General features: G+C 40.8%; 1 protein-coding gene across 4 annotated transcripts in view; it reads right to left on the reverse strand.

Moving 5' to 3' along the window:
• SNX8 (sorting nexin 8) overlaps positions 1–12,045 on the reverse strand; it is a 69,066-nt gene that overhangs the window by 29,314 nt on the left and 27,707 nt on the right. For 3 of the 4 annotated variants that reach the window (XM_085884963.1, XM_085884979.1, XM_085884988.1), the window contains 3 exons: positions 8,455–8,572; positions 5,538–5,662; positions 3,330–3,410 (listed from right to left, as the gene is read on the reverse strand). In XM_085884963.1, the coding sequence (XP_085741089.1) occupies positions 3,330–3,410; positions 5,538–5,662; positions 8,455–8,572 (324 nt within the window). The remainder of the gene's footprint in view (positions 1–3,329; positions 3,411–5,537; positions 5,663–8,454; positions 8,573–12,045) is intronic. The other variant, XM_085884973.1, reaches the window with a different exon arrangement.

The following is a 12,045-nucleotide window of genomic DNA, read 5'->3' on the forward strand; positions in this document are numbered from 1 at the left end:
CAATAAGGGATATCTAGCGAATCCAATAATTGGAGGTGGTGTGTGGGTCGTGGAATCGTTTTTGGTAAATAAATAAATAATTAGAAGTGGTGTGTGGATCGTGGAATCGTTTTCGGTAAATAAATAAATAATTGAGGGTGGTGTGTGGATCGTGGAATTGTTTACGGTAAATAAATAAATAATTGGAGGTGGTGTGTGGGTCGTGGAATAGTTTTCAGTAAATAAATAAATAAATAATTGGAGGTGGTGTGTGGGTCGTGGAATCGTTTTCGGTAAATAAATAATTGGAGGTGGTGTGTGGGTGGGGAATCGTTTTCGGAAAATAAATAAATAATTTAAGGTGGTGTGTGGGTGGGGAATCATTTTCAGTAAATAAATAAATAATGAAAGGTGCTGTGTGGGTCGTGGAATCGTTTTCTGTAAATAAATAAATAATTGGAGGTGGTGTGTGGACGGGAATCATTTTCAGTAAATAAATAAATAATTGGAGGTAGTGTGTGGGTGGGGAATCGTTTTAGGTAAATAAATAAATTATCGGTTTGCTGGTTTGTGCTGTGGAGCCTCGTGTTGCAGACACACACACACACACACACACACACACACACACACACACACACACACACACACACACACACACACACACAACCAGATAAACTTCTCTCAATGCTCTTGTTTGACCACACCTCCTGAGCCACACAATATTTTTCAGAAGCCACGCTGACTTTCCATAAGCCACGCCCACTTTCCTACACCACTCCCACTTTTCATCAACCACATCCACTTTCCTTAAGCTCCGCCCACTTTTCTAAGCCCCTCATAAAAAATGACGGTGAATAGACACCCGATTTTTGAAGGACTACCATTTGAAAAATAAAACCTCAATCAAAAATCGGCTTAAGTTAAATTTTCTAAATATCTCGAAGTGTTTAATTCCGAAGTCTCGCTTCTCTCCACATTCAAAACTGAAGGACAAGTATTGAAAATACTGTACGCGGTTTTTCGGCCGCTGCACAACAACGGGTGGTTGCTAGGCAACGAAATTCAAACGCGCACATTCCCAACAAATACTGCACATGTTGGCAAAGTTTCATCGAAATTGGTTCGCTGGTTTGTGCTGTGGAGCCTCGCGTTGCAGACACACACACACACACAACCCGACAATAAGGGATATCTAGCATATATAGCGAATCCAATAGGGGTGGGAGAGAGAGAGGGGGTTGGAGAGAGAGAGAGAGAGAGAGAGAGAGAGAGAGAGAGAGAGAGAGAGAGAGAGAGAGAGAGAGAGAGAGAGAGAGAGAGAGAGAGAGAGAGAGAGAGAGAGAGAGAGAGAGAGAGAGAGATAGGGGTGGGAGGGAAAGGGATAGTGGTTGGAGGGAGAGGGATCGTGGTGGGAGGAAGAGAGGTGGGAGAGGTAGAAAGGGAGGGGTGGGAGAGTAAGAAGGAGAGAGAGAGATCAGGGAGAGAGAGAGAGATCGGGGGGAGAGAGAGAGAGATCGGGAGAGAGAGAGAGATCGCGAGAGCGAGAGAGATCGCGAGAGCGAGAGAGATCGCGAGAGCGAGAGAGATCGCGAGAGCGAGAGAGATCGCGAGAGAGATCGCGAGAGCGAGAGAGATCGCGAGAGCGAGAGAGATCGCGAGAGCGAGAGAGATCGCGAGAGCGAGAGAGATCGCGAGAGCGAGAGAGATCGCGAGAGCGAGAGAGATCGCGAGAGCGAGAGAGCGAGAGCGAGAGCGAGAGCGAGAGCGAGAGCGAGAGCGAGAGCGAGAGCGAGAGCGAGAGCGAGAGCGAGAGAGAGACAGGGATTGTATTTTGCTGCAGTAAACCACAAGTACTACTTCAATGGCCCAAATTATCCCCAGCTTTTTGTGTCCTTCAGGAACTAGCTGTCAATGTCTGTTTGACTGAAGGTGGCAGGAATTTGTAATTTGTTTAAAGTCTGGGCGATAACTCACTTATTGTTCGTGAAGGGCAATGTGACACTTTTAATATCCACCAATCAATATGAGCAAACAGGACACCTCGTTTAAAGTCCATGCAAGGGACAGCATAAATATTGATACCTCGACCTGCCTGTGAAACACCAGCATGACAGTTTATAACTGTAAAAAAGCTCTGTGTTTGACAATAATTTGAACGCAAGCTACATAGCTCAGCAGTGAGTGTACATACCTCAAAGCTATCCTGCCAGCCCTTACTATGACAGTAATGTATGCAATTATTTTGGAGTGTACAACAATATGCTTTGTCATGGCCATTACACATGGCATCACCAAATAATGCAAAAGTAATTAACAAATTAACAAATAACAAAACAAAGAAAAAAAAAAAGAAAAGAAAAAAAAAAAAAGAAAACATGTTTTAAGTGATTTCCAACCCCCCCCCAAAAAATTGTTACCCCCCCCAAAAAAATAGAGAAAATTTTTTTTTTGGCATTTCTACATATTTTGTCATTTCCAACCCCTCCCCCCCCAAATTTTTTTTTTGCATTTCTACATGTTTTAAGTGATTTCCAACCCCCCCCCAAAAAAACAATTGTTAGAGAAAATAATATTTTTGCAACTTTTTTTTTTCAACAAAATTTCGATTTTATTTGTTTGCATTTTTACATGTTTTAAGTGATTTCCAACCCCCTCCCCCCCCCAAAAAAAAAATGGAGAAAATAACTATAACTCTCAGCACTGTTGACATCATATTTAATGAATAAGATATAAGGTTCACTTGAGTGACCCAGCAGTATTGGCGGCGGAGGTTTTGCACTCTCCCGAGTGCTCCCCCTCTAGTTAATTCAATGTAAGAATGAGTGTTTGGTTGTTTCAACAATTTAAACAATGACATCTAAATTTCTGAAATTTTGTGAATAGGAATCTGGTGATTCTCCAAAATTAGCTCTTCGGCACATTTAATTTTTGCTAAAGTGACAGTAGCTGGTTGAATGCGAGACAATTCAAGATCGCTCACCGATTTATGGTCGTTTATATCATTGCACAAGATTTCAACTTAGAACTATTACTTTGAGATTTTCTACAATTAATAGACAACATCAACCTTGAAGCACCCTCGTATTCACACCATTATTTTAAGATGACATTTGTTTTTAAGAGTATTCTGTGATATAAGAAAGTGCATGCACATTTACATAAAACTTAAACCAGAATGTCAAGATCACTGCACATCACATTTATACTTCCAAACCCTTCTTTCTTCCCACCATTCACCCCCCCCATCTCATCTCTTTTACATTCCTTATAAACCCTAAAATAAATAGGTTATATTTTGAAGCTGTCATGTTAAAAACAACATGAGAACTATGCATTTTAAATCAACTGGCCTTTGCTTGTGTTGCAAGCGAGCTGCTCATGAACTCATCCCCAGTGCTTCGCAGACAATCTTTCAGCTTGCCCTGTAGGTCCTGTGCAGACATAGGCAAGAGGCAGAGTCATGAGTTAGCTCATGAAGAAATGAAACGTTGAATGCTTCCAAAGGCAGACTTTTATTTTATTTCAGTTTACAAAACAATGTTACGGTGCATTGAAAGAGCAGAAGACAATCCCTGAGAGAACGTTTAGACAATGGGCCAAAAGGTGGATGTAACAAGCAAGCAGATGGGAGAAAGGAGGAAGATGGTAACCTGACAGTAAGAGAGCTTGAATAGGGGAGGGTTAATGGGGGTATAAAAGATCATATCACATTGTAGAGATGGATGACAACACCAGATGTTGGTGCACTACCACAATGAAGCCTTAGAGGGAAAAGTGGGATTGCACTTCCTCAGGAATATGATTTCACAAGTGAGAGAGAAGAGGAATGAAGGAGGGAAAAAGGGGGGGGGGGTAAGGAGCAAGTATGAATTTTGAGAATTTAACAAGCATGGTTTTCTGAAAGGAACGTATGCATCCTTGAAGAACTGGACGGGGTTGGAGGTATTCAGATAAGCCAGTTTTCATCTTATCAGTGTGCACATGTTGTTGTTATGGTTGTGGGGGTTGATTGAGGAATTCCATCGGAATGTTAGGATTGAATAGAGTTCTTTGCTCCGTGGACATGTAGGAGACATCTCAATGTAATCAAGTAAGGAAACTGTGAGCTTAAGTGTTACGTGTCACCACACAGGAGGTGGGATGGTGTTATTTAGATAGGGATTTAGGATAATTTCCCCAGTATGTAAATGCTCCAACCCCCCCCCCCCCACCCCTTGTGACTTTTCCTAATGTTTTTGGATTATAAACCATGAAAGAAGTGCGTTTTTTTATAATAACCACAACGATAATAAGCGAGCCAGGCGTGCCGAGCAGGCAGAAGCCCCGCCTTCCCGAGTTTCATGCGAGCAAGCCACGCCCCGGAGGTGGACGGTTGTTCGGAGTGCCGTCAGAGAGAGATGAGGAGGAATGCACGAGTGCGGAGTGAGGGACGCACACAGTCGAGAGAGAAAGTAGCTCGGAGATGGCCTGTAAGAACAGGTCTTTACAGCTAGCTTTCCTTCGACGCATGAAGATGGCATGATTCTCGTTTTCGTGCTGAGGCAAATTGGCTCATGTACTTAGGAAGATGCTGGCCATTGGCTCTTGGTTGGGTCATATGGGACGAACCTCAAAGCATCGTGTATGTCACTGAAGGAGACAGCACCTTTCTGAAGAGGGCCGCATATTGGCAAGCACGATAGACAAAGAAGCTGCATGATGGTCGGTGAGCCTTGGTGTTGAATACCCCTCACAAATTGCCTAACGAACGTTCCTGCTGCGAGAGAGCGGCTTGGCGCCATTTTTGGGTGCGTCTATACGTGCAGGATGAAGCAACAAGTCCAAGTTCCACAAAGACCATCTCTGGACAAGCTAAGTGCAAGAATAAAGGAAGGATTTTCTTTTACTTTGCTTCACCTCATTTGTATTTAAGTCTGTGTGAAGAGGTGCCTCGACTTTAGGATTTATTTACACTGAACGTGCGAGTCATACGCTGGCATACGTCGAAAAATTTCAAGCACGGAAAATTTGTCTATCACCTCGGCGTACTACGACGTATGCCAGCGTGCCCTTAATGTATACAAACTTTCCCATAACGTATTCGACGCGTGCCAGCGTTTTAGCCAAATTTTGCATACGTCAGGCATATTCTGGCTAAATCGTCAAGGTGTGACAGGGCCTTTACAAACAAGAGTTGAATTAAAAATTTAAACCTGAAACTACAGAGATCCTAACCCCAGGCATTAATGTGAAGAATCAAGACAGGGCACAGAACAGCTTTTTCAACATGAAGTTCACAAATCATAAACATGATTCACAATAACTGCGACACCTAATGCCGCTGTTTACTTGTGATGTATGAGTAAGGCTCAGAATTTTCACCTAATTTTGCAAAGGCTCCCAAATACCATCCGATTCAGGTAAAATGTTGGCGTCTAAATTCTTATATTGAGAGAACAATGGCTTATGGACCAATTTAAGAATTTTCAACCACCAAAATATGATGAAATATTACAGTCAAATTTGAAGAGGAGGAGGGGGAGCATTATTGCTTTCACAAAAGCACAATAGAAACTTACATTTCCGGAGACAGTATGGAAGGTGTGCACGAGAGAATCCCGAGATATGACGGGGTGCCGTGCCACAAGGTTGGTGAAACGCTGCAGAGCCTTGCGGCGAGATTCTATGAACTCACGATCTGCTGCTGAGACAAAGATGCGTTTGATTATAGCTGAATGTGTGATTCGGTAGTGTCACTTCTTAAAATCTACCTGCTATGGAGCGAAGAGGACAAAATGGATTGCTTTACTAAATATAGATACGAGAGGAATGACCCGGCACTGCCCTGGGTGGGGGCAAGGGGTACCAGCACTGCCCGCCCGGTTGAGCTTTTCCCTGAGGCGGTTTTGGGAGGCGTTTGACATTAAAAAGCTATGGAGTTACTGGCCTCGTGGTGGTTAAATTTTGCCTGCAGACCAGTGGCAGTACTGCCTGATGTACATCCCATTATACACTTTATAACAGCCTTTGGTCGCCTCAAAATAGACGTCATGGCCAACGTGTGGGAGCTCAAAACCTTGCCCAGATTCTGAAGTACTGGAATCCTTACTTTGTCAGGGGAGTGGGGCAGTTGTGTTGTGCCCATGACCCTGGGTAACCCCAGCACATGTGCAACATTTTGTGTGGATTGGCCCAGCCATACAGGTGGAAATGATAAGTGGGCTTGCCACCCTCGCAATGGGGGGGGGAGAGGGGGGGATTTTTTTTTGCATCCATAACTTGAACTTCGGTACCCCCAGCACATATGCAAAATATGATTTTCAGACCTGCACAAACATACAGACAGATACTTTTCTTGGGAGTGGGGGGATGTGGGGGGGTAGCTTAAAACCTTGCCCGGATTCTGAAGTACCTACACACAAAAATAGGGGCGTCTCGGTGCTATGGTTCGGCCGTGAAAGAATAATGTACAAACGCACAAACACAAACAAACGCACAAACGCTTGAAAATTAAAAAAAAAAGATATCTTGGATGCATTCCATGCATAACCAAGTTACACAATGATCTTCATCCTGCCGACCATCTGCTGTTTTCTTTAACGTAATAATGAACATTGTCAAATCATTCGGCAGCTGCCATCGTGGTTGAAACAATTGTGCAACACGAGTTCCCTGTCATCCCGCTACAATATGCAACTCAGTTATGGAGTGATCTCGAAAAAGCCTTTGGTTGTGATCATAAAAGGGTATAGAAAATATTTCAGAGAAATTAAAAAAAATAATAATACTGCAAACATAACTTTATTCTGGTACTTGAGATTCATGTGCTGGCTGATTGAAGCACATTTGTAGTCTTACACAATATTATCTGCAACGTCCACACAGGAACTGTATGTGCCGTTAGAGTTTGTTTGAACAGGTTTTATCAGAATCCCGACATACACTAATCAGGACATAGGTAGTAGATGGAAAATACACATTTAAAGTTTCAGAATTCTTTGATTCATTACCAACACCACTGAAGGTGGACATTGGTTGTTTTCACCACAGTCTGTCTGTCTCTGAGCAGGATATCTCAAAATGTTTGGGAAGAATCGATTCGATTTTGGTAAAGATCCGAATCCGGATCAAGATAAGAGAATGTTTTTTTTTTTTGTTTTTTTGATTCTTCACCATTGAGAGATCGAGCCAAAAACGATATATAGCATGATGTCTCAAAAAGTTGTGGACGAATGACAAAACTTGGTGGATGAGTTGGGTTGGTGACGAGAACAAGCTGATTAGATTTTGGTTCAGATTCAGGTTCAGATCCAGATCCAGCCCATCAGTGGGAAACAAAATGTAAACTATTCAGCCTTGTTGAGGTATGCACTAAACAGAGTGCCATTCTAGTTTCTGACAGTTATTGCACCAGGGTATCATGCTAATTTTTTTTTGAAGAAAAATATAAGATAAAAAAAACATTTCAGATTGACATAACTGAAAATCAAAATAAATAAATAAATAACAACAACCACACGGAATAAAAAATAAAGTGCTTTGAAAGTTCTCCTTCCCTATACATTAACTTATGGCCTCAGCCCTTTTTACATTGATGATCTTGCATCAGCTTCGGAATAATCTCATTTTATCTGATAAACTAGGCTCATAACTACATCCAAAATAAGAAACAAAATCTTTGGGGAATGTGCTTTCGTGAAGTGCTCCCCTAATTTGTGGAAATTTTAATTACAACCTGCACTGAGACACTTTTTTTTTTTTTAAATCAGCTTCCAAAAGTTATCTTTTGGTAAAGTTCTGGATGAATTGGCCCCCGTCAGACTTAGTCCAGAATGGGGGCTTATGGATTTTGGTCTCAATTTTCGAATACGTGCGTGCTTCCGCAACCATATCTCGGGCATGTATGGATCGATTTCATTTGTAATTGGCACAAAGATAACACATTATGGTATACATATGCGCGCCATTTTTTTTTTCCGAGATCAGTTCCAAGATGGCCGACTGGCGGCCATTTTAGTTGTAAAAACTCCGATGTTGAACACGTCTTCAACCATTTCTTGGACATGCGTCTACCGATGTTGTTCAAACTTGGCACACAGATAACGAATGATGGCTTACATATGCACATCATATTTTTTCAAGATCACATTCAAGATGGCCGCCCGGTGGCCATTTTGTTAAGTGTCCCCAACCATTTCTCAGACATGCATGGTCCGATTTTGTTCAAACGTGGTACAAGCACAGTGCATGATGGCATACACGTGCATCTCACTTTATTCTGTGATCTGATCAAAGATGGCCAACTGGTAGACTGGTGGCCATTCTAGTTGTACATAAATATTTGCTCGCCCTTTAACTCCATACAGGAAAACTACTAAAACAATGTCATTTGTGTCTTTTTTTACTTGTTTTCTCTATTTTAAATCCTTACTCTCTTATGGCCCTTTGGCATGATTCCCATGGCTTATGCTTCATTTTATCTATTTCAATTCTCACCCCGGAGCATTTTTTTGGGGGGTAGAGATGGTACAAGTCGGTATGGAAAACGCTGCAGCAGCATCTCCTGGAAAGCGACAAAGTCGTTGTACCGTCGGTATACTGTGGTCCGGAAACGCTGCAATAAAATAGATCGGAGACATGGTTATTTCATTATCATTTCACCCAAACCACTGGTCACATGACCAGAATAATGAGCCTATTCCCCAGGAATTCCTTGACAACTACACAGCAGCAAAATGTGAAGTGGATCATCTTATCATGGTCTTGTTAAAGGAGAGAAATCACGCCCACATAAACTTAATGTTCAGTGCATTAAAAACTACACACAAAAAGTCTGTCAAAATGACCTGGCAATTGCAAGGAGAACACATAAAAATATGGAAAATGTTTTCCTTCATATCAGGATCAATTACACTTGTAAAATAAACTTGGTTTAGTGGCAGCATCATTGTCTGCGTAGTGAATCAGTGGCAAAGCAAGCTCTCGAAATCAAAGATGACCAAAACAAGTAACATTCTTCACATATGAATGAAGTGATTAAACAGCTCTCTAGTAAGGCTTTCTTCATTCAAATTTCTGGGTATAAGGCTCCCTTATGACTATTTTAATGAATAACAAGTATATATAGCCAACAAACACCTTTTGTAATGAGTTCCCCAGTGAAACAACTGTATTATTTTGCTTCAATAGCAGCGTTAAAACAATGAATGGATTCTGTAATTGGCAGGAACAAACTATTTTCCTTTCCCCCCCCCCCCCAACTACTTGACAAATATGAACTACACAGAGACAGAAAGATATTGTAAGCATTGAAGTAAATTGTCCAGGGTATCAAGCCAAAGCTCAATTCCTATTTGAGAAAATATGTCCAAATAAAAATAACAGTCAGCTTAACATCTTCAAAGTAAGACGGTGTGTTGCAATACAAGGTCATGGCTTAGTGGTGAAGACACTGAAGTGACCTTCCTAAAATTATGGGTTCAAATCCAGATGAGAGCAGCATTTGAGATATGATCATAACCAGGGCAATTACCATGCAACTACTGTATTACATGGTTCGAATTATTTTTTTTTTTATAGACATTAAGGCACAATTACACCGAGACCTTTGAAGAAAGTTCATCAGTCGAAAAAATACCTTTTCTTTAATCGTCCCTAAAATTTTTCTTTCAATAAATATTTAACAATAAAGCTCATGAATCAAAAGATATTGTTCGCCATCAATGGGATAATGGAGGAGTGAGATTTTGTGAGAATGTGACGTCACAGCGCCAGTACAAGAAAGGAAGCACGATGCCAGAGTATCAGGCGCATGGCTGTGTCAACGAGACAGGAAAGTGCAGTAAAAGCTTTTTCCAGATCTCAAGTGCCGATAAATATCCAGGGAAGAAAGAGTTAGCATTGAAGTGGCTTATATATATATATATATATATATATATATATATATATATATATATATATATATATATATATATATATATATATATATATATATATATATATATAGGAATTTCATGCTGTTCATAATTTTTATTTCAGAAGGAACAATACAGTCTGCAAGGTATCAGGTGCCAACTCGCCCGACCCCTTCCATATCAATAAATTAATGAAAAGATCAACGAAAACGTCCGGGTTCACTATATTATTGATCACAGGAACTAACGTTCCAAAAGGAACTCAACCACAGGAACAGTCGTTTTCATTTGATTTATCGTATGGTTAATGGTAAATTCCAGTCTTGGCAACATGCGTGTTCCCGTACTTTAGGCATTTCTTTACAATGTCCAGATTCGCACCAATCTAAGCCTTCCCTGCCCATGTTCTCCTCCATAATGTCACTATCACTGTAACTTTGTTATTTAGAAGTAACTGCAGTTTGAATATTGTTTAGCTCTGCTTCACTGTATTACAGTTTCCAAAGAATATGGTTCTATTCCAACAGAAAAACCCATTGCTACGATGAGACATGTCCCAATATGGCAGCTCAGTAACAGTCCACAGGCGCTGTGACGTCACTTCAACAAGCACCTCCGCAGGTGCATGTATTGAGTTTGAGGGTGGAGAGTAGCAGTTGAAACCCAAATCCCACCAGGTTCCTCCTGACGACTCCATCTTTGCTCTTTTCTTCTTCAGGTTCCTTCCAACGACTCCAATGCAGGATGTGGTATTCCGTTTGATTTACGTGGAATTTCTCAGAAACGGAACTTTTTGTTGAAATTTGTTCTACTCGGCATTGCCGAAAATCTTTTGTACACGTTTGGATAAAATATATTTAAATATCATATTAAGTCAGTATTTATTGCTGGGTCTGATTGAACTTCAGATGATTGGTCAAGGTGCTTAATCATATATTTTCTGGTACATATTCAATGGATGAGCTATTGAACAACCCTGATAAGTCCTATGGCCACATGTCAGCATGCTATTGCAAGATAGCACTTTTCACAACCAAGTTCTTCTGAGTGACAACCTATAAATGAGTCGATGTATGTCATATACAGAGGATAGTGGGGTAACTACAAATTTATTTGAATCAGCCAATGAATGAGATGAATCGGTAATCTTGTGGCTAAATCTCGCCTGGCATGACCATGGTCAATTAAGACCTGGGCACTTCACAATAGTTTTGAATTGTATGAAGAAAGAAGTAAGTTCAGTAAGCAAGAAAGAAAAAAAAAAGCATAGTTACCCTCGCCGAAAGAGAGGGTATTGAATTTGGGTCTGTTTGTTTGTTCGCACAGAACCTTCGTGTTTTTCTCCGCAACCGCTTGTCGGATTGAGACAAAATTTTCACCATTGGTGCGACTACTCATGTAGCATGTTTTAATCATAATTATGATGTCACAGGTCACATGGTGTGGCAGCCATGTTGGGAAAATAGAAAAACTTTGGACCTCTATCTCTGAAACTGCACCAAGGAAAAAATTGAAACTTGGCGCACGGCAAGTACTCCTCAAAATGGAATAAATGTGATTTTTTTTTTATGACGACATATACGTTTCACTTTTGCAGAGTTTGACCACCACCACAACTCTTACCATCGACACGAGTGCTGTGACCTACTGAGTTCGACCTTTGCCCAAGTGCTACTGGGACAATTGATTCCAAGTCTACATTATGGTCATGGGCAGTGGGTTGCATTAGTTTGAAGGCATCAAACATAAGCTGTGGGGCAAAAAAAAAGTTGGAATTCCACAGCAGTTATTTATCTATTTTGTTTACAATGCCTTACTGTATTATGAAGTCTGACGAGAAATAGAAATGTCATGACTGAATAATCAATTGATCTTTTTTTTTTAAGTCTTTGATCAACATGAACAAAATTGTTTCACTTGGATAATTGGAAAACAAATGGTCAGTTTTTTTGTTTGTTTGTTTATTTGTTTTACCTCTACCACCAAAGGTGGACAGAGGTTATGTTTTCACCCCTGTTTTTCTGCTTGTAAGCAGGATATCTCAAAAAGTTGTTAAAAAAAAGGATATCCCAAAAATGGACAGATTCGGACAAAACCTGATGGAAAGGTTGGGCGAGTGCCAAGGCCAAATTGATGAGATTTTGGTGAGGATCTGGATCCAAATACAGCACTG

The sequence above is a fragment of the Eptatretus burgeri genome, chromosome 1, assembly GCF_056783735.1.
Source record: "Eptatretus burgeri isolate ZD-2024b chromosome 1, Ebu_testis_v1, whole genome shotgun sequence".
Lineage (NCBI taxonomy): Eukaryota > Metazoa > Chordata > Myxini > Myxiniformes > Myxinidae > Eptatretus > Eptatretus burgeri.